The sequence below is a fragment of the Opisthocomus hoazin genome, chromosome 5 (genome assembly GCF_030867145.1).
Source record: "Opisthocomus hoazin isolate bOpiHoa1 chromosome 5, bOpiHoa1.hap1, whole genome shotgun sequence".
In the NCBI taxonomy this organism is placed as follows: Eukaryota; Metazoa; Chordata; class Aves; order Opisthocomiformes; family Opisthocomidae; genus Opisthocomus; species Opisthocomus hoazin.
The window spans coordinates 85,590,894-85,612,663 of record NC_134418.1 but is presented as its reverse complement, the minus strand read 5'-3'; the positions used below and the strand labels follow the sequence as shown (position 1 = coordinate 85,612,663).

The following is a 21,770-nucleotide window of genomic DNA, read 5'->3' as shown; positions in this document are numbered from 1 at the left end:
TCTACCCACCAGTGTCCAGCCTGGACCTCTCTCAGCAGCATCAACCCATCGTATCCAGCCTGAACTTCTCTCCGCACCTTGAACCCACCAGCGTCCAGCCTGGCTCTCTCTAGCAGCAGCTTCAACCCACCAGCATCCAGCTTGAACCTCTCTCCACAGCTTCAACCCACCAGTGTCCAGCCTGAACCTCTCGTAGCAGCTTTAATCCACCAGCGTCCAGCCTACACCTCTCTCCACAGCTTCAACCCACCAGTGTCCAGCCTGAACCTCTTGTAGCAGCTTCAACCCACCAGCGTCCAGCCTACACCTCTCTCCACAGCTTCAACCCACCAGTGTCCAGCCTGAACCTCTTGTAGCAGCTTCAACCCACCAGCGTCCAGCCTGAACCTCTCTAGCAGCAGCTTTAATCCACCAGCATCCAGCCTGAACCTCTCTCCACAGCTTCAACCCACCAGCGTCCAGCCTGAACCTTTCTCAGCAGCTTCAACCCATCATATCGAGCCTGAAGCTCTCATAGCAGCTTCAGCCCATTGCATCCAGCCTGAACCTCTCTAGCAGCAGCTTCACCCCATCACATCTCTGTGGGCTTGTGAGGTTATTACAAAAACGCTGCTTTCAGCTCCTGGCAGAGTCGACACCTCAGGTGGGAAGAGATCTCCTCCTGGCCTCCCTCCCCATTTCTGCTCACGCACCCCGAAAGGCAAATGAAAGACCTTGTTGACTCAGCCGTCCCCGCTTTCGCCTTCCTGGCAAGCCGACGGGTGCACAAAGCCCCGGGGACGCCGTCCTCAGCCGCAGCCACGTGCGAGTCCCGCTCAGACCACAGGTTCGAATTTTAGGAGGTTCTCCAGGTTATTAAGAAATGTCCTGCTCTACCACGGGTTGAAAAGCGCACACAGCACCGGGTGCCGAGGCTGCTGGCGTGGGATTAACACACGGCATTGCCGGAGACAAGCACGGAGAGATTCCTACTGCATCGGAGATTTATTTCTTCCCATTTGTCTGAGATTTCTTGAGATTTAATTTAGGTAACAGCGCGCCAGTTTTGAAGGGCTGGCTCCTTTGTTGACTGGCCTTACTGATATTAATTTCTATTCTCCTGCAAAAATTTGGCAGCAGGACAGGAAGAATTTTCATTCTAAGTTTGTACAGTTTCTAACACAAAAAATGTCTTCGTCCACCTCTGTAACACCTCCGACGCAGCCGCACGAGCGACAGCTGAGCACAAAGACCATTTTGGTGTGACCTGAGGTCAAACACCGATCCTGGTGACTCTTCTCCTTCCCACGAGGCTCGCCACGGACATCCTTTTCAATAGGAAGAAAGCTTCGGTGAGAGAGGGAGGTGATTTGTCTTTGGGGTGCCTTTGCTCTAATTAAATGAACACTCTATAAAGCAAACACTGCTGCAGTTATTACCGGATTTCCTTCTGCATTCTGTGACATTTCAGATGGTCTGTGGGACAATAAAGTCGTGGTGCCATTTACTCTGATCTGGCCTTTCTTTGCAAAATATAGACAGATTTTACAGGGACACAACGACATTTGTGTGGTCTGCCTCCACATCCCCTGATTTACAGCCCCAGCCCCGGCCGCCTTCCTGCACAAGAAATGAATCACAGAATCACAGACTGGTCGGGGTTGGCAGGGCCCTCTGTGGGTCACCCAGCCCAGCCCCCTGCCCAAGCAGGGTCACCCAGAGCAGGCTGCACAGCACCGCGTCCAGGCGGGGCTGGAATATCTCCAGGGAAGGAGACTCCACAGCCTCCCTGGGCAGCCTGGGCCAGGGCTCCGTCACCCTCAGAGGGAAGAAGTTCTTCCTCATGTTCAGCTGGAGCTTCCTCTGCTTCAGTTTGTGCCCGTTGCCCCTTGTCCTGTCGCTGGGCACCATTGAAAAGAGCTTGGCCCCATCCTCCTGACCCCCACCCTTCAGATATTTATAAGCATTTATTAGGTCCCCTCTCAGCCTTCTCTTCTCCAGGCTGAACAAGCCCAGCTCCCTCAGCCTCTCCTCGTAGGGGAGATGTTCCAGTCCCCTCCTCATCCTCGTAGCCCTCCGCTGGACTCTCTCCAATAGCTCCTCATCTTTCTTGAACTGGGGAGCCCAGCACTGGACACAGGACTCCAGATGGGGCCTCACCAGGGCAGTGTAGAGGGGGAGGAGAACCTTGAAAAGGGGGCCGGGAGCTTCGGTGGGCAATGGAAGCCAATAAACCCCGCTGGATCCAGGCCCGTGTCCAAAAGCCCCACCAGCAGTCCCAGGCTGCGCACATCCCACAGAATCACAGAATCACAGACTGGTGGGGTTGGCAGGGACCTCTGTGGGTCACCCAGCCCAACCCCCTGCCCAAGCAGGGTCACACAGAGCAGGCTGCACAGCACCGCGTCCAGGCGGGTCTGGAATATCTCCAGAGGAGGAGACTCCACAGCCTCCCTGGGCAGCCTGGGCCAGGGCTCCGTCACCCTCAGAGGGAAGAAGTTCTTCCTCGGGTTCAGCTGGAACTTCCTCTTGGAAGGAGGAACCTTTCCCCTTGGTGAATCCATGCTGACTATTCCTGTCCCATCCTCACAGAGTCACTAAGGTTGGAAAAGACCTCTGAGACCATCAGGTCCAACCGTCACCCCAACACCCCCATGGCTGCTAAACCATGTCCCGAAGTGCCACATCTAGGCTGGAGCACCTCTCCTATGAGGACAGGCTGAGGGAGTTGGGGCTGTTCAGCCTGGAGAAGAGAAGGCTCCAGGGTGACCTTAGAGCAGCTGCCAGTGCCTGAAGGGGCTACAGGAAGGATGGAGAGGGGCTTTTCACAAGGGGGTGTAGGGATAGGACAAGGGGGAATGGCTCTAAACTAACAGAGGGCAGATTTAGATCAGATATTAGGAAGAAATTCTTCCCCATGAGGGTGGTGAGGCCCTGGCCCAGGCTGCCCAGAGAAGCTGTGGCTGCCCCCTCCCTGGCAGTGCTCAAGTCCAGGTTGGATGGAGCTCTGAGCACCCTGGGCTGGTGGAAGATGTCCCTGCTCATGGCCGGGGGGCTGGAACCAGATGCTCTTCAAGGTCCCTTCCAACCCAAACCATTCTATGATTCTATGATCTACACGTTTTTGGAACCCCTCGAGGGATGGGGACCCACCACTGCCCCGGGCAGCCCGTTACAGAACCACAGCATTGTCGGTGTGCCCTCGCCGCCGCCGCTGTCCCCTGCTCCTTCCCCGGTTCCCACTGAACGGCCTGGCCGCGGCGCTCGCTGGGACATGAAGCCGGGCTGCAGCGCCCACGACGTGCCCGTCTCCACAGCACGACCAGGACAGCCCCGGCAAAGCGACCGAACCGAGCGCCTTCCTCGTCTCACCCCGCCGTGCTCGTTCAGCTCTTCCGGACGGAGGCACGCATTAGTCATCAGGTCATTTATCTTATTATGAATTTTCATCTCAACCCTGATGATCCTCCAACTCCAGACAAAGATCAGATGGCAACCAAAGGGAACAGTGCCCGAGGTGGAACTATTCCCCGTTTGAATTTGGGTGAAGGCATCTTCCATAAAGGCATTTAATTCCTTAAAAAATAAATGGCTGCTAGCCACTGTTTTGCAGCTGGGGGGGTACAACTGCCTCAAGAAACGACCGTCAGCAATCAATTTACAAAATTATTCGCCAACGATGCCCTGATTTCATCTCCTCTCCCGGAGCAGAAGCCTTTTGCTAATGGGATGACTGGCAACAGATCTCTCCACCTCGTGCTTAAAAGGCAGAGCACGCAGCCTTAAACACTTCGTTCCAGTTATGAATTATTGGGACGCGGCGACCTGCGTCGCGATGCACTTGCTGGTTGATTAATGGTCTTCAGACAGCTTAAAAATAACGGTGGGGGAACACCAAGTGTAACGGGAGGGGTTTATTATAATGATTTCTGCCCTTGGCTGCTGACCTGGAGCTACGGTGAAGGGATCCGTCCCCAGATGCTCAGAGAGCGAGCAGAGCACGGGGATGTGGAGGGTGAGGCAGCCGGGTGACGGGGCTTGCGCCGTTCCCCTTCCACCCCACTCAATCCAAGGACATCTCCGAGGCAGGGAGCTGCAGGGCACTGCTCCTGAGGGAGGTGTAAACATGGAGTAGCGCAGAATCACAGATTCACAGACTGGTGGGGGTTGGCAGGGCCCTCTGTGGGTCACCCAGCCCAACCCCCTGCCCACGCAGGGTCACCCAGAGCAGGCTGCACAGCACCACGTCCAGGAGGGTCTGGAATATCTCCAGAGAAGGAGACTCCACAGCCTCCCTGGGCAGCCTGGGCCAGGGCTCCGTCACCCTCAGAGGGAAGAAGTTCTTCCTCATGTTCAGCTGGAGCTTCCTCTGCTTCAGTTTGTGCCCGTTGCCCCTTGTCCTGTCACTGGGCACCACTGGACAGAGTCTGGCCCCGTCCTCCCTGACCCCCACCCTGCAGATATTTAGAGGCATTGATAAGGTCCCCTCTCAGCCTTCTCTTCTCCAGGCTGAACAAGCCCAGCTCCCTCAGCCTCTCCTCGCAGGAGAGATGCTCCAGTCCCCTCCTCATCCTCACAGCCCCCTCCCCCTCCTTGCTCTCGCTGCCTCTTCTCCTCTCACCCATTTTTCAGCGGAAGGACTGAGGAATAATCTGAGCGCGACGTCTGGTCGGTTTTATCTGCCCAGACTTTTTCTGCTCGAGCGGTCAATCTGCCGCTTCCAGTCACAGCGGGGCAGGCAGCACGCAGCCCCCCCGCCCTCCGCGATAGAAAACGGAGGGGGAATTCGCCGCCGACGTGGATACGCCAAGCCGCGTAGCTTCACTCCAGCCCGTAGCGTAACGGTGATGGGGATGCGTCGGGAAAGCCTGCAGCGAGTGAAGGAGGCAAGAGCCACGCTCTGCAGAGGATGGGACGCTTTTTCTCTACACGTGTGAGGGTACCGGCCGCGCCGACAGCGGAGCACAGCGGCCGGGCTCAGACTCGGCTTCCCTGGAAGCGGCACTGCTCGTGCTCCCAACCGAAAGTCAAGCTTGAATTTCAGCTGATCGACGCTAAGGAAAGCCTCAAGAGATCTGGATTTGGTACGACGCCTTCACAGCGTTTTCCCCTTGGGAAAAATCTGAATCTGAAAGGTGGGGGGCAGGAGGACGGGGCCAGACTCTTTCCGGTGGTGCCCAGCGACAGGACAAGGGGCAGTGGGCACAAACTGAAGCAGAGGAAGCTCCAGCTGAACCCGAGGAAGAACTTCTTCCCTCTGAGGGTGACGGAGCCCTGGCCCAGGCTGCCCAGGGAGGCTGTGGAGTCTCCTTCTCTGGAGATATTCCAGCCCCGCCTGGACGCGGTGCTGTGCAGCCTGCTCTGGGTGACCCTGCTTGGGCAGGGGGTTGGACTGGGTGACCCACAGAGGGCCCTGCCAACCCCGACCAGTCTGTGTGGTTCTGTGATTCTGGAATGTCACAGTTCAGCGTCCCTTGAAACTCAACTCAGTGATGACCAGGTGGGCTCTGAAACGGGTCGCGTCTGCTCCACTGCGTGTTGGGGTTTACCAACCCCCCCCCCGCCGCTGCCCAGTGCGGTGCCCTCCGCCATCCCAGCGTGCTCCGGACACCGCCCGGGCAAAAATCCATCCAAAAATCCACCCAGACCCCGCGCTCCCGCAGCCCGGCAGCACACGGAGCCCGAACCCGTGAATCAGCCGCAGCAATCCGCGTCCTGTGTGGTCATTGGGCTCCGATGACTCATCTTCCCCGCGCCCTCGTTAGGCTAACGACCAGGAAGCAAACACGGGCTGGACAATATTAATCTCGGTGTCATTTTGGCACAGCTGCTGCACCCGGGATTCTGTCACCGGGTGCTTCTTCTGCCGCCTGTGCCCCAAGTAAGAACTGAAGGTTTAACCAGCAAATAGTCCGTTTTGCTCTTCAGTCACCCATAATTTCTACTCGAACCCTGGGACACCCTAAATTTTTACCCAAATGACCCATGGGCTCTCCCCGTAAAGTCGGCGTGCCCGCCTCGGGCTGCGACCCAGGACGCGGAGCCGCACGCTCAGGGTGGGAGCCGAGGGGCAGCCCCCGGCGATGACACGCACGGAGCCGGCTACTCCCACCCCGCAGCGGCGAGCGAAGCGGTAGCTGTGACCCCACCAGGTCCTCCGGGTGAAAAAGGGGGCCAGGGTACCCAGGGAGGTGGTGGAGTCCCCATCCCTGGAGGGGTTCAAAGAATGTGTGGAAGTGGCACTTTGGGGTTCAAAAAATGTGTAGATGTGGCACTTTGGGGCATGGTTTAGCAGGCGTGGTGGTGATGGGTTGACCGTTGGGCTGGATGATCTCAGAGGTCTTTTCCAACCTTAATGATAGAATCGTAGAGTGGTTTGGGTTGGGAGGGACCTTAAAGGTCATCTGGTTCCAACCCCCCTGCCATCAGCAGGGACATCTTCCACCAGACCAGGGTGCTCAGAGCTCCATCCAACCTGGCCTTGAACCCTGCCAGGGAGGGGGCAGCCACAGCTTCTCTGGGCAGCCTGGGCCAGTGTTTCACCACCCTCATGGGGAAGAATTTCTTCCTGATATCTGATCCAAATCTGCCCTCTTTTAGTTTAGAGCCGTCCCCCCTTGTCCTATCACTGCACACCCTTGTGAAAAGCCCCTCTCCATCCTTCCTGTTGGCCCCTCCAGGCACTGGCAGCTGCTCTAAGGTCACCCCAGAGCCTTCTCTTCTCCAGGCTGAACAACCCCAGCTCCCTCAGCCTGTCCTCGGAGGAGAGGTGCTCCAGCCCTCGGATCATCTCCGTGGCCTCCTCTGGATCTGCTCCACCACATCTAAGTCACCCTCGCTGCAGAGCCTCTCCGGGAGCCAAGTTCATACCTGGTTGCAGAGAGCCATCTGAACCCGAGGAAGAACTTCTTCCCTCTGAGGGTGACGGAGCCCTGGCCCAGGCTGCCCAGGGAGGCTGTGGAGTCTCCTTCTCTGGAGATATTCCAGACCCGCCTGGACGCGGTGCTGTGCAGCCTGCTCTGGGTGACCCTGCTTGGGCAGGGGGTTGGGCTGGGTGACCCACAGAGGTCCCTGCCAACCCCACCAGCCTGTGAAAGGCTTATCTCTGTGACAGCCCAGGTGGTCGCTCACAGCTCAGGGCACGTCCCGCAGCGGGGTTCAGCCGCGCTGCGCAAACACTGGAAATACTTCAGCGCCCGAACGATTCCGCGATTCCCCGACCCCGTTACTCCGTGGTTCCATGAACCAGGGGAACCGCAAACGCTGCCAGCGCAGCTGTGTGGCTGCCACTGCCACCGTCACACACGGAGCTGAGTTTTGGTGTGACGGGCTCCGTTTCTCACCCCGGACACCCCTCCACCCGCCCCGACTGGGAGCCCCGCCAGCCTCCAGCCCCCCACCAGCAACCGGTGTCCCCCCCCATAGAGCTCTCCATCCCCCCCGGAGCAGAGCATCCTCCCGGCTGTCCCTCGCCAGCCCCGCAGCCCCCCACCAGCAACCGGTGTCCCCCCCCCCCAGAGCTCTCCGTGCCCCCCGGAGCAGAGCATCCTCCCGGCTGTCCCTCGCCAGCCTCCAGCCCCCCACCAGCAACCGGTGTCCCCCCCCCCATAGAGCTCTTCATCCCCCCCTGAGCAGAGCATCCTCCCGGCTGTCCCTCGCCAGCCTCCAGCCCCCCACCAGCAACCGGTGTCCCCCCCCCCAGAGCTCTCCATCCCCCCCGGAGCAGAGCATCCTCCCGGCTGTCCCTCGCCAGCCTCCAGCCCCCCACCAGCAACCGGTCCCCCCCCATAGAGCTCTCCGTGCCCCCCGGAGCAGAGCATCCTCCCGGCTGTCCCTCGCCAGCCTCCAGCCCCCCACCAGCAACCGGTCCCCCCCCCATAGAGCTCTCCATCCCCCCCGGAGCAGAGCATCCTCCCGGCTGTCCCTCGCCAGCCTCCAGCCCCCCACCAGCAACCGGTGTCCCCCCCCCAGAGCTCTCCGTGCCCCCCGGAGCAGAGCATCCTCCCGGCTGTCCCTCGCCAGCCCCGCAGCCCCCCCCCCCCCGACACCGGGTCTCACCGAGGAGGCGGGGTCCACACCCCCCCCCCGCAGCACCGCCCACCGCAGCCGGGCGAGCAGCTCGGGTGCGGGGTGCGGGCTCGGGTGGGCGCCCCGCGCTGACAGACACCCCCCCCCCCACCCACCGCCCACCCCACGGTGCCATGGGCGGCTCGGCGCAGCCCCCCCCCGTCGGGTCGGGGCCGCTGGGCCGGGGGCTGAGCGCGGCGGCGGGGCTGGGGCTGTGCGTGGCCATGGTGGGGCTGGGCTGCGCGGTGCAGCCGGGGCAGCTGGGCAGGCAGCTGCGGCGGCCGGCGGGGCTGGCACCCGCGCTGCTGGGGCAGTTCGGGGCCATGCCGCTGCTGGCCTTCCTCCTGGCCATCATCTTCGCGCTGGACGAGGTGGCGGCCGTGGCGGTGCTGCTGTGCGGCTGCTGCCCCGGGGGGAACCTCTCCAACCTGCTGGCCGTGCTGGTGGACGGGGACATGAACCTCAGGTAGGGGGACCCCCCGGCACCCCCGGCCCGACGGGGACCCCCGGGACGTGGGGACGGTCGGCGGTGGGGACAGCACCCCTTGGACCCAGCCTGATGGGGACCCCCAGGACGTGGGGAGGGTCAGCGGTGGGGACAGGACCCCTCGCCCTCAGCCCGATGGGGACCCGCGGGATGCAGGGAGGGTCGGTGGTGGGGATGGATGGGGACAGGAACGTTAGGTAGGGGACCCGCCGGCACCCCCGGCCCCCGGCCCGACGGGGACCCACGGGATGCAGGGAGGGTCGGTGCTGGGGACAGCACCCCTCGCCCCCAGACTGATGGGGACCCCCGGGATGCAGGGAGGGGTGGTGGTGGGGACAGGACCCCTTGCCCCCAGCCCGATGGGGACCCCCGGGATGCAGGGAGGGGTGGTGGTGGGGACGGATGAGGACAGGAACCTCAGGTGGGAGACCTGCCAGCATCCCTTGTCCCCAGCCCAACCAGGGACCCCCAGAACACAGGGAGGGTCGGCGGTGGGGACAGCACCCCTGGCCCCCAGCCCAACCGGAGACCCCCAGGATGTGGGGAGGGTCGGCGGTAGGGACAGATGGGGATAGGAACCTCAGGTAGGACACCCACCAGCACCCCTTGCCCACAGCCCGATGGGGACCCCGAGGACGCGGGGAGGGTCGGCGGCGGGGACAGGACCCCTTGTCCCCAGCCTGATGGGGACCCCCGGGACGCAGGGAGGGTCAGTGGTGGGAACAGCATCCCTCACTCTCAGCCCAACTGGGGACCCCTGGGATGCAGGGAGGGTCATCGGTGGGGATGGAGGGGGACAGAAACCTCAGGTAGGAGACCGCCAGCACCCCCAGCACCCGGCCCGGCGGGGACCCCCAGGATGAAGGGAGGGTCGGCGGTGGGGACAGGACCCCTCACCCTCTACCCAACTAGGGACCCCTGGGATGCAGGGAGGGTTGGCAGTGGGGATGGATGGGGACAGGAACCTTAGGTAGGACACCCGCCAGCACCCCTTGTCCCCAGCTCGATGGGGACCCCCAGGAGGCGGGGAGGGTCAGTGGGGGGGATGGATGGGGACAGGAACCTCAGGCAGGAGACCCGCCAGCACCCCTCACCCCCAGCCCAACTGGGGACCACCGGGATGCAGGGAGGGTCAGCAGTGGGAACAGCACCCCTTGCTACCAGCCCGATGGGGACCCCAAGGATGCAGGGAGGGTCAGTGGTGGGGATGGATGGGGACAGGAACTTTAGGTAGGACACCCGCCAGCACCCCTTGCCCCCAGCTCGATGGGGACCCCCGGGATGCGGGGAGGGTCAGTGGGGGGGATGGACGGGGACATGAACCTCAGGTAGGAGACCTGCCAGAATCCCTTGCCCCCAGCCCAACCAGGGTCCCCCTGGGATGCAGGGAGGGTCGACGGTGGGGACAGCACCCCTTGCCCCCAGCCTGATGTGGACCCCCAGGACATGGGGAGGGTCAGCAATGGGGTCAGCACCCCTTGCCCCCTGCCCAACCAGGGACCCCGGGATGCAGGGAGGGTCGGTGGTGGGGACAGCATCCTTCGCCCCCAGACTGATGGGGACCCCCGGGACGCGGGGAGGGTCAGTAGTGGGGATGGATGGGGACAGGAACCTTAGGTAGGACACCCGTCAGCACCCCTCACCCCCAGCCCGATGGGAACCCCCAGGACGCAGGGAGGGTCGGTAGTGGGGACAGCACCCCTCGCCCCCAGCCCAACTGGGGACCCCCGGGATGCAGGGAGGGTCGGTGGTGGGGACAGGACCCCTCACCTCCAGCCCGATGGGGACCCTCAGGACACGGTGAGGGTCGGCGGTGGGGACAGACGGACGCGGACCCCACACGCTCCTCCTGCCCCTTCCTCAAACAGCAAGGGCAGGGGGTCTCCTGCCACCCGGGCGGGCGGTGACGCGGCGGGTGTCTCTGTCCCCCTCCGCCGCAGCATCATCATGACGGCCTCCTCCACGCTGCTGGCCTTCCTCCTGATGCCCCTCTGCCTCTGGGTCTACAGCCGGCACTGGATCGACACGGCCCTGGTGCGGTTGCTGCCCCTGGGCGCCGTCAGCCTGACGCTGGGCAGCACCCTGCTGCCCATCGGCATCGGGGTGCTCATCCGCTACAGGCACCCCCGCGCCGCTGACCTCCTGGTGAAGGTGGGCACGGACCCGGGGAACCGGGCAGGTTGGGGGGGTCCAACGGCAGGAACCCTCCTGATCCCTCCCCAGCTTCACCCAGGCATATCCCACTGCTGGGGCGGGACGTAAGGACGTGTGGTCCGGGCCCGGGGCGGTGGGATCACAGAATCACAGAATGTTCGGGGTTGGAAGGGACCTCTGTGGGTCATCTAGTCCAACCCCCCTGCCCAAGCAGGGTCACCCACAGCAGGCTGCACAGGACCTTGTCCAGGCGGGGCTGGAATATCTCCAGAGAAGGAGACTCCACAGCCTCCCTGGGCAGCCTGGGCCAGGGCTCCGTCACCCTCAGAGGGAAGAAGTTCTTCCTCATGTTCAGACGGAACTTCCTGTGCCTCAGTTTGTGCCCGTTGCCCCTTGTCCTGTCGCTGGGCACCACTGAAAAGAGCTTGGCCCCATCCTCCTGACACCCACCCTGCAGATATTTAGAGGCATTGATAAGGTCCCCTCGCAGCCTTCTCTTTTTCAGGCTGAACAAGTCCAGTTCCCTCAACCTCTCCTCGTAGGGGAGATGCTCCAGTCCCCTCACCATCCTCGTAGCCCTCCTCTGGACTCTCTCCAGTAGCTCTTCATCTTTCTTGAACTGGGGAGCCCAGAACTGGACACAGTACTCCAGATGAGGCCTCACCAGGGCAGAGCAGAGGGGAAGGAGAACCTCCCTCGACCTGCTGGCCACAATCTTCTTGATGCAAGAAGAGTGTGGCCAGCAGACACAGATGGAGACGGAGAGCCAGGGGATGTGGGGGGTTGGCCCCCCAATGTCGGGGGGGGAGGGCAGCACAGCCCTGGAGCCGAGGCGCTCCCCGGCACCCCGCTCCCGCTGCGCCCAGGGCTGGCGAGACCGACCCGCGAGCGCGGCGACGCTCCCGTACGGCACGCGAACGAACACGCCGGCTTAATTAGGAGCGGAGAAGCGAGGCGTAAGCCCTGCTTTCCCAGCGAGTCACCCCAAAGCGTGATGATGGAGGGCGACCTCAGCCCCTTCCCTTCCCGGGATACGAGGAAACCAAAGTCCCGAGCCGGGAGCCAGCCCGGGAAGGGCAGCGCAGCCATGTTTGGCACCGGCAATGCTCATCCTTTCAAAGGATTAACCCCCCCCTTTGTGGCTGTTTGTCACCAGATCTCCCTGTGGTCCCTCTTGGTGACTCTGGTGGTCCTGTTCATCCTGACCGGGATCATGCTGGGCCCGGATCTGATGGCGAGCATTCCCGCCTCCGTCTACGCCATCGCGGTGCTGATGCCTCTGGCGGGCTACGCGCTGGGCTACGGCTTAGCCGCCCTCTTCAAGCTGCCCCCGCACTGCCGGAGGACGGTCTCTCTGGAGACGGGGTGCCAAAACGTCCAGCTCTGCACCGCCATCCTGAAGCTCACCTTCCCCCCGGAGCTGGTGGGGAGCATGTTCATGTTCCCCTTGCTCTACGCCCTGTTCCAGTCGGCGGAAGCCGGGCTCTTCGTGCTGGCCTACAAGATGTACGGGAGGGACGGCTACAAGCAAGACGCGCCGGGCGAGGAGGAGGAAGAGACGGATGTTTCCTACAGGAAGCTGAAGGAGGAGGAGGCGGCCGACGCTTCGTACGGCAGCGTGAGCGCGGAGGAGCAGAGCTCCGCGGAGCCGGCGCAGACGGCGCTTTAGGGGGGGGAGAAGGAGGGGACGCGCGGGGACGTGCGACGCGCGTCGCGCCCGGCCTCCGCCGCTTCTTCTCCAGCCCCGCCGTTGTGCGAGGTGATGCGTGTTTGTTACCGCGACGGTTGTGTTTCCTCACGTCTATGAAAAAAGAAAACAAACCCCAAAACCTAAGAAAACCAACCAAGAAGCACCACCGTGCGTCTCCAGGCCAGGAGGCCCCCCCGCCCGCCGTCGAAGCATCGCGCTCATCATCCTCCCACCGCAAAATACATCGCGAAGCTGCACCGAACCCGTGTGCCCCGCTGATTAATCCTGCACGGGTGATTGAGGAAGGGGTGAGCTGGGGGAGGGGCTGTGCTGGAGGTGGGGAGGGACCCGGCCCGATTCTCCGTGTCAGGGGAAGGGGCAGCCGAGGCCGTGGCCCGTCAGGGGGGGACGGACCCAACCCGATGACCCACACCTGGGGAATCACAGAATCCCAGCAGGGTCAGGGTTGGCAGGGACCTCTGTGGGTCACCCAGCCCAACCCCCTGCCCAAGCAGGGTCACCCAGAGCAGGCTGCACAGCACCGCGTCCAGGCGGGGCTGGAATATCTCCAGAGAAGGAGACTCCACAGCCTCCCTGGGCAGCCTGGGCCAGGGCTCCGTCACCCTCAGAGGGAAGAAGTTCTTCCTCGGGTTCAGCTGGAGCTTCCTCTGCTCCAGTTTGTGCCCGTTGCCCCTTGTCGTGTCACTGGGCACCACTGGACAGAGTCTGGCCCCATCCTCCTGACCCCCACCCTGCAGATATTCGGAGGCACTGATAAGGTCCCCTCTCAGCCTTCTCTTCTCCAGGCTGAACAAGCCCAGCTCCCTCAGCCTCTCCTCGTAGCAGAGATGCTCCAGTCCCCTCCTCATCCTCGTAGCCCTCCGCTGGACTCTCTCCAGTAGCTCCTCATCTTTCTTAACTGGGGAGCCCAGCACTGGACACAGCACTGCAGATGGGGCCTCCCCAGGGCAGAGCAGAGGGGCAGGAGAACCTCCCTCGCCCTGCTGCCCACACTCCTCTTGATGCACCCCAGGATGCCATTTGCCTTCTTGGCACCCAGGGCACACTGCTGGCTCATGGTCACCCTGTCGTCCCCCAGCACTCCCAGTCCCTCTCCGCAGAGCTGCTCTCCAGCCGGTCAGCCCCAGCCTGTACTGGTGCCTGGGGTTGTTCCTCCCCAGGTGCAGGACCCTGCCCTTGCCCTTGTTGAACCCCATGAGGTTCCTCTCTGCCCAACTCTCCACCCTGCCCAGGTCTCTCTGGATGGCAGCACAGCCTGCTGGTGTGTCCACCACCCCTCCCAGCTCTGTGCCATCAGCGAAGGGGCAGCTAAGACCGGTGCCCGTCGAGGGGGGGGGCCCAGCCCGATGCCCCGCACCTGGGGAAGGGGCAGCCGAGGCCGGCGCTCACCGGGCCGGGAGGTCCAGCCCCTCCCGGGGGTATTTAAGGCCGCTCCCGGGCTCACCCCCCCCGGGCCGGTCGCGATGGCGGAGGAGGCCATGGAGAGCTACCTGTACGCCGCTTACCCCCCCTACTCCTACCGCTACCCCCCGCCCAAGGGCAAGGGGGGGGCGGCGGCGGGGGGGGGCGGCTGGCGGCCCCGGGGCAGCGGTTACCTCTCGGGCTACGGGGACGGGGAGGCGGCGGCGGCCGAGTACCTGGAGAACTACCAGCGGGCGCAGCTGAAGGCCATCCTGTCCCAGGTGAACCCCGAGCTGACGCCGCGGCTCCGCAGAGCCAACACCAAGGAGGTCGGGGTGCAGGTGAACCCGCGGCGGGACGCCTCGGTGCAGTGCTCCCTGGGGCCCCGCACGCTGCCGCGCCGTCGGGGCCCGCCTGCCGCCGTCCCCGCCGCGCTGCGGGAGCTGGGCAGCCCCGCCAGCGCCGGCCCCCGCGCCGTGCGCTTCCCCCGCACCGTCGCCGTCTACTCGCCGGTGGGGTCCCGCAGGCTGGCGGCCTGCCTGGAGGAGCCCGAGCGGCTGCGGGAGGAGGAGGAGGAGGAGGAAGGGGCCGTCGGGGGGGAGGAGGAGGAAGATGCGGCGCGGAGGGAGCAGCGCGAAGCGGAGGCTGCTGCCGTGAGGGCCAGCTGGGAGAAGCCCCCCGAGGCCGGCGCCGAGCCGTCGGGGGAAAGCCAGGAGGAGAAGGAGGAGGAGAAGAAGAAGGAGGAGGAGGAGGAAGAAGAAGAAGAAGAAGCCCGGGCAGAGCCGCCAGCCGCCCCTCCGAAGCAGGAGCCGGCGGCGGGCAAGACCCGGCTGCGCTTCCAGGTGAGGAGGGGGCTTTGGGGGGGGGGGGGGGGGGGGGTCGAGGAGGCTCCCGCCCCGTCGAGTAACGGCCGTGTCCGTGTGTCCCCCCCCGGGTCAGTTCCTGGAGCAGAAGTACGGCTACTACCACTGCAAGGAGTGCAACGTGCGCTGGGAGAGCGCGTACGTCTGGTGCGTCCAGGGCACCAACAAGGTAACCGGGGCCGTCACGGCGGGGCTCGCAGTGTGGTGGGGGTGGGCAGGGACCTCTGTGGGTCACCCAGCCCAACCCCCTGCCCAAGCAGGGTCACCCAGAGCAGGCTGCACAGCACCGCGTCCAGGCGGGGCTGGAATATCTCCAGAGAAGGAGACTCCACAGCCTCCCTGGGCAGCCTGGGCCAGGGCTCCGTCACCCTCAGAGGGAAGAAGTTCTTCCTCGGGTTCAGCTGGAACTTCCTCTGCTTCAGTTTGTGCCCGTTGCCCCTTGTCCTGTCGCTGGGCACCACTGAACAGAGTCTGGCCCCGTCCTCCTGACACCCACCCTGCAGATATTTGTAGGCATTGATAAGGTCCCACAGAATCACAGAATAGTAGGGGTTGGAAGAGCCCTCTGTGGGTCCCCCAGCCCAACCCCCTGCCCAAGCAGGGTCACCCAGAGCAGGCTGCACAGCACCGCGTCCAGGTGGGTCTGGAATATCTCCAGAGAAGGAGACTCCACAGCCTCCCTGGGCAGCCTGGGCCAGGGCTCCGTCACCCTCAGAGGGAAGAAGTTCTTCCTCATGTTCAGCTGGAGCTTCCTCTGCTTCAGTTTGTGCCCGTTGCCCCTTGTCCTGTCGCTGGGCACCACTGGAAAGAGTCTGGTCCCGTCCTCCTGACCCCCACCCTGCAGATATTTGTAGGCATTGATAAGGTCCCCTCTCAGCCTTCTCTTCTCCAGGCTGAACAAGCCCAGCTCCCTCAGCCTCTCCTCATAGGAGAGATGCTCCAGTCCCCTCCTCATCCTCGTAGCCCTCCGCTGGACTCTCTCCAGTAGCTCTTCATCTTTCTCAAACTGGGGAGCCCAGCACTGGGCTTGGGAGTGGGGTGGCCCCGCTGCTGACACCCCTCATTTCCCCCCCCAAAAGGTGTATTTCCGCCAGTTCTGCCGCACCTGCCAGAAGTCCTACAACCCGTACCGCGTGGAGGACATCACCTGCCAGGTAACCCACCCCCCACACCGGGACCCCCCGGGCCGCTGCGTGTCCGTGCCCCCCCCTCACGCCCTGTGTCCCCGCTCCCCTCCGCAGAGCTGCAAGCAGACGCGCTGCGCGTGCCCCGTCAAGCTGCGCCACGTGGACCCGAAGAGGCCCCACCGGCAGGACCTGTGCGGGCGGTGCAAGGGCAAGCGGCTCTCCTGCGACAGCACCTTCAGCTTCAAGTACATCATCTGAGGGGGCTGGGGGTCTGCCAGAGAGCAGGCTGAGGTGGTTGTTGTTGTCTGATGGTACGCAGCCAGGTGCTGCTGGGAAAGCGTGTGAATAAAGGTATGGCAAAGCATGGTGAGGTGGCCTTTGCAACTCCTCTAGCTTAGGTTGGAGAAGAGCCCAGAAATAACCTTCTGTAAATGGGCAACTTTGTAGAATCTCAGGAGGGAAAGGGTGTCTGTTAATGGCTCCTACCCTTCAACTACTCCTTGGTACCTACAGCAGGTAGTGGGGCATCGCTCATGTGTCCAGCTCTGGAGCCCCCAGCACAGGAAGGACATGGATGTGTTGGAGCGGGTCCAGAGGAGGGCCACCAAGATGATCCGAGGGCTGGAGCACCTCTGCTACGAGGACAGGCTGAGGGAGCTGGGCTATTCAGCCTGGAGAAGAGAAGGCTCCAGGGTGACCTTAGAGCAGCTGCCAGTGCCTGGAGGGGCTACAGGAAGGATGGAGAGGGGCTTTTCACAAGGGTGTGTAGTGATAGGACAAGGGGGAACGGCTCTAAACTAAAAGAGGGCAGATTTAGATGAGATATCAGGAAGAAATTCTTCCCCATGAGGGTGGTGAGGCCCTGGCCCAGGTTGCCCAGAGAAGCTGTGGCTGCCCCCTCCCTGGCAGGGTTCAAGGCCAGGTTGGATGGAGCTCTGAGCACCCTGGTCTGGTGGGAGATGTCCCTGCTCATGGCAGGGGGGTTGGAACCAGATGATTTTTAATGTCCCTCCCAACCCAAACCATTCTGTGTTTCCATGAACACCTCACAATACTCACTGTGCACTCTTCCATGTAGAAAGTCTTCTCCACTTCATGGCTAGGAAATGGTGGAGAACTGCTAGGTAAAAATTAGGTCACTTCTACTGGTCCAGCTGGTCTGCGTTTAGGTGAGCTGGTGGTCTCACCTCCTAAAGGCAAGAGAGAGCTTGTGGTCAGTGTGTCTTCAGGAACAGTTCTCCCAGGCTGCTGGGGAAGGGAGTTGCTGATGGTCTCCTCCTACATGAGTTGCCAGTCTTTACTTCCACAAGGTCACCAGGAGGAGGGACATGTTAAAGTGATACTGCATCTGCCTGGCTTCTGCTGGTACCTGCAGGTGATGCATGAAGAGCTGTGTGCTTAGGGGCCCTCAAAGAGCTTCCCCTCGTTATGGTTCAGCTGTCTGCTGTGGGGGAAGGCAGATTTATCTCAGCAAACCCACCTACCCCTGTCACCAGCTTACTGGAGACCACCCCGTAGCGGGGGGCAGGCGGTTGGAGCCCATGCTGTGTGACGGCTGCAGTGCTGCTACCAGCTATGAGCAGAGCCAAGGCTCCAGCCTGAGGAGCATCGGCTGAGACATCACCTGGGATCTCTACTTCCAAGCACATTTCCCTCTAAGGATGCTCTTCAGTCGTGTTTTCCTGGGTGCCTGCCCCATCCTGATGGCCGTAGCTGTTCCCGATGGATGCGGTTTGGGAGGCTGACCGTGGTGAGTCTCGGCACCTCGGTAAGGAGTTTGAGAACTCAAGTTCTGCGCCATGTCTGTAGGAGGTCCTGTGGCAATGGGAGCAGTTACAGAATCACAGCCTGGTCAGGGTTGGCAGGGCCCTCTGTGGGTCACCCAGCCCAACCCCCTGCCCAAGCAGGGTCACCCAGAGCAGGCTGCACAGCACCACGTCCAGGCGGGGCTGGAATATCTCCAGAGAAGGAGACTCCACAGCCTCCCTGGGCAGCCTGGGCCAGGGCTCCGGCACCCTCAGAGGGAAGAAGTTCTTCCTCGGGTTCAGCTGGAATTTCTGCTTCAGTTTGTGCCCGTTGCCCCTTGACCTGTCACTGGGCACTAAACAGCTGAATGCTTCCTACTTCTGCAGATGCCCTCACAAGCATTGCTTGGAGGATTGCTTGCTGTGAATACGGTGACTCTTAGCAATTATTAAAAGCCTAAAGTGAAATTTAGTATGTCTTAAGAGTTGCCATCCCCACCAACGACAGCCAAAGCAGCCGTTGCTTCTAAGATGTAGAGGAGGCCTAGCTGATGGGAACTTGCTTCAGCAGCAACTGGTCCCACCAAGCAGCTGACGAAGGCTCCCTGTGGCAGGCAGCGGCGAAGAGCTGGCCCTGCTTTCATCAGCTACTGCAAGGTTTTGAGGCTGGGAGGGAGCAGAGGGCAGGGGGCTGTGGTATGAAACCAGCTTTCCTTCACCCTGTAGTGTTCCTCAGCTCTGTGTGTCATTCCTCTTGCATAAATATATCCAGTGCTTTGTCAAAGAAGGGCAGCGAGGCTGGGGAGGGGTCTGGAGAACAAGTCTGATGAGGAGCGGCTGAGGGAGCTGGGGCTGTTCAGTCTGGAGAAGAGGAGGCTGAGGGGAGACCTTATTGCTGTCCACAACTACCTGGAAGGAGGGTGGAGGGAGGCAGGGGTTGGCCTCTTCTTCCAGGTAACCAGCGATAGGATGAGAGGCGATGGCCTCAAGTTGCATCAGGGGAGGTTTAGATGGGGTAATAGGAAAAAATTCTTCACTGAAAGCGTGGTCAGGCACTGGACCAGGCTGCCCAGGGAGGTGGTGGAGTCCCCATCCCTGGAGGGGTTCAGAAACCATGCGGATGTGGCACTTGGGGACATGGTTTAGCAGGCATGGGGGTGTTGGGTTGACGGTTGGACTTGATGTCGAGGTCTTTTCCAACCTTGCTGATTCTACTGCTTGATGCCGAAGTACCGCCCTGCGCCCTTTCCCAGTTTACTGCTCTGTCTTGTCCTTGAGAGCACACACTGTGCGTCACGGGCGCTGGTTCCTGGCCTCGGCAGGAAGGAGGAACGCGGCTCGTGGCCTGCGTGACTGTGCAGAGTGGAAGGGACAGCCTTCGTGCTTCCAGCTCACCACAGACAGCTGGAGCTCGCCCCACACAGCCGCCTTCTGCAGACTCTTCACACATGGTGGCTTGGCTGGTGCCGTGCTGGTGATGTCCTGCAGCGGGTGGCTGATGGTTTGCTGGTTTCTGGGCAGCTTCCCCGCAGCTTTGGATTTGGCCCAGACCTGGCACCGGGTCACGCAGGGTGACGGCTTACGCAGCCGTTGAGTCAGTACATTCTGGGAAAGCTTCATGGAGTCATAGCAATGAGAACAGCAGGATTCTGCTCCGCAGGGCAGGTCCCACGAGTCACCGTCAGCGGAGGAAGATGCGTAACGTAAGGAATCGCCTATCCAGATTTATGTTTGCAGGAGAAATCCTTTAAGGGCTTCAGAAGATGTCTAGGGAAATGCTGTTGCCTTGACAGGATATAAATGGAAAAAACCCCATGATTTCAGGGCAGCCAGGCTTCTCCTACCAGCGTTCAGCTAAAGTCTTTAAACTCTAGCTTGTAAAAATACACAAAATGACAGATACAATGGCTTTTATTTTTACAAAAAAAGCTGGTAAAAGATGATGTAAATAAAAGTGTAATGCGCCACTAAATAAAACTAACTTACCCCCGGTAAATACTTATTAAATAATTAAGAACACCATCTACAGTACCACAAAACCATCAAAATAATTCAACTTTATCAGGGACGGGGGGAAAAAAAAATACAGTGGTGATGGATGTGCCTTGACCAGTTACAGAGCTTGTTAGGATAACATCACCGCTGCCAGCAGTCCAACAGCGTGCACAGTGCCTGCCATTAATGCATTTCAGTATAATTACATTTCTGGTGGGGTCCCATTCCCCCCAAAAAGGCAGAGTGAAGAATTGCAATTCTACATTCTGAACTCTGGAACTAGAGCCTGTTAAAAAGAAAAAATCACAGTGGGTAGGAGATGTATATAAAAATACTGGGTGTTCCTTTCAAATCACAGGAATCGGGGGACTACATTCTTTTTTTCTGGTTTATTTTTTTTTTTTTTTTTTTTAATACAAAACGCTGTTGGTTTTGACAGAATCCAGTTTGTTTTATGCTACAGACTCTGACACTGAACCATGAGTATATTGCCTGTTTGCATGTTTTGGTAGTCAGTCTTTTATTTTTCCTCTCCCTAGTCCCAATTCCTTAGGTTTAAGCCGAGTGATGAAGATGCAGGTACGGGCATCCAAGCTCTTTGAACCCTGCAGGCTACTCGGACTGCAAGTAACGCACGTGACTACCGGGGGGGAGACCCCCCCCTTCCCCTCATAGCTTTATACACCGACTGTCTTAACAGTGCATTGCACAGATTTACAAGAAAAATACTGGGTTTGCACTATACAGTTTCTAGAATATATACAGAATAAAATAAGTTAACTTCTAATGAGAGTTGCTGATGGGCAGCATATATCTTTAATATACATTTTAAAGTCTCTGCAGGCAGCTACTTTTTGGTTAGTTGTTATCAATATTTGTAACATAAGCACTGATCAGAGAACTGAGCAGCATTCCAATAAAGTTAACAGATATATTATTTCTTTTAGAAACACTGGGAAATCCCAGTTTAAAATATTATTAAATGTCCTAACATTTACACACTATGAAGATTAGACCTAATAAAATAAAATTTCTTCAAAAATAATCTTGCAGCTCTTTCAAGCGTGCTCTGAGACCTCATTTAACAATCACCCACACCTTCAAAAAAAAAAAAACAACTGCCACGTAGCCACACATTCGAACTCACACGCATCATCTCCTCGTTCCAGACAACAACAGCGAATAAAACACTGAGAAGTCAAGGGGGTTTTGCAGTCCCAAGTCGTTCCACTCGTGGCTGAGAATCTTCACGAGACTGCGGAGTGCCTGGTTTGGTGTTAGCTGATGACCAGGTCTGCTACAGCTGGGAAGCCAGGAAGCCTTGCAGGTCTTCAGCCAAAATAAAGCGCCCTGGATTTTAGCCTCATCCCACCTGCGGTCCCGCTTCAGCCTGCAGAGGCTGTGAACTGCAAACGCCATTTGTAGTTCTGGCACAACAGAAAAGAATGCATCAGTATGCATTACATTTAAGCCCTTTTCCTTTCATGTAGTTTTTTTAATACATAAATTTCATAAAAAAATACTACTGCCACACAGCTACTGTGTAGAAAGAGCAGTCAAGTAAGATGGTCACTTCAATTTTCAGATTTTTAACTTCTGATGAAGCGGTTTCTTGCTGTGATGAAACTCTGTTCGTTGTCAGGATTGCTGGAGGTTTGTTTTTTTGTTTTGTTTTTTTTTTTCTGTGTGTTTTTTTTATGAAAGGTGCTCAATAATAGTCTGAAGCATCTTCATCACCAGTTCTTTTCTAAATGACAGCTGTTCAGAATCCAGTGCTCACAAGATTTACTCTTGGTTTGATTTTCCCTAGAAGCTGATAGGATTGCACCACGCGTAGAGACTCTCGAATTTCTAGATTGAGTTCCATCAGCTTTGAGCTGGCCTCGGACATGTCTTGGTTGGAGCCTACTACTGCGAAGCTGCCAGTCTGGCCAAGCGTCTGGTGACGGAAATATATGTGCAGCAACGTTTGAACCGGGTCGTCTTCAGAACTGCCAAAGATGTCGTGGGGCCAGATAGATCTGTAAACACACAATTGGGATTTAAACATTAAAAAAAAAAAGTCTATATTTTAAAATATTATTGTTCTTCAAACAGACATTTGAACAGAAGGCACAGGAAAATGCAAGAGAAATGCTGCTTCTGTAGAGTCCTGAGAGTTCACAGTTTCATTTTCTCAGAAGGAAATTCTAAGGAACAAGTATTGCTAGAACTGCTTTTTTTTTTTAAATCACAAAATGC

At 59.6% G+C, this 21,770-nt stretch overlaps 3 protein-coding genes across 11 annotated transcripts in view; 2 read left to right on the top strand and 1 right to left on the bottom strand.

Annotated features, from left to right (window-relative positions):
• Positions 1–7,219: 7,219 nt before the first annotated feature.
• SLC10A4 (solute carrier family 10 member 4) lies at positions 7,220–12,383 on the top strand. The gene is made up of 4 exons (XM_075422113.1): positions 7,220–7,256; positions 7,642–8,512; positions 10,474–10,684; positions 11,844–12,383. The coding sequence occupies exons 1-4, from the start codon at positions 7,220–7,222 to the stop codon at positions 12,354–12,356; spliced, it is 1,632 nt and encodes a 543-aa protein (XP_075278228.1). The 3' UTR covers positions 12,357–12,383.
• A 1,478-nt stretch (positions 12,384–13,861) lies between these two features.
• Positions 13,862–16,047, top strand: ZAR1 (zygote arrest 1). Its single transcript, XM_075420154.1, has 4 exons — positions 13,862–14,641; positions 14,739–14,831; positions 15,742–15,816; positions 15,904–16,047. The coding sequence occupies exons 1-4, from the start codon at positions 13,862–13,864 to the stop codon at positions 16,045–16,047; spliced, it is 1,092 nt and encodes a 363-aa protein (XP_075276269.1).
• Positions 16,048–19,429: 3,382 nt separating this feature from the next.
• The window catches only part of FRYL (FRY like transcription coactivator), a 188,963-nt gene continuing 186,622 nt past the window's right edge, over positions 19,430–21,770 (bottom strand). For all 9 annotated transcript variants that reach the window (XM_075422025.1, XM_075422019.1, XM_075422022.1 and 6 more), the window contains one exon: positions 19,430–21,550. In XM_075422025.1, the coding sequence (XP_075278140.1) occupies positions 21,292–21,550 (259 nt within the window). In that variant the 3' untranslated portion in view covers positions 19,430–21,291. The remainder of the gene's footprint in view (positions 21,551–21,770) is intronic.

Excerpts from the sequence above, each read along its gene's own strand:
- SLC10A4 (XM_075422113.1), top strand. The coding sequence starts at position 7,220 with ATGAACCAGGGGAACCGCAAACGCTGCCAGCGCAGCT. Across the intron at positions 7,257-7,641 it reads CAAACGCTGCCAGCGCAGCT|CCTCCAGCCCCCCACCAGCA; the intron begins GTGTGGCTGCCA and ends GTCCCTCGCCAG. Across the intron at positions 8,513-10,473 it reads GACGGGGACATGAACCTCAG|CATCATCATGACGGCCTCCT; the intron begins GTAGGGGGACCC and ends CCTCCGCCGCAG.
- ZAR1 (XM_075420154.1), top strand. The coding sequence starts at position 13,862 with ATGGCGGAGGAGGCCATGGAGAGCTACCTGTACGCCGCTTACCCCCCC. Across the intron at positions 14,642-14,738 it reads AGACCCGGCTGCGCTTCCAG|TTCCTGGAGCAGAAGTACGG; the intron begins GTGAGGAGGGGG and ends CCCCCGGGTCAG. Across the intron at positions 14,832-15,741 it reads GCGTCCAGGGCACCAACAAG|GTGTATTTCCGCCAGTTCTG; the intron begins GTAACCGGGGCC and ends CCCCCCCAAAAG.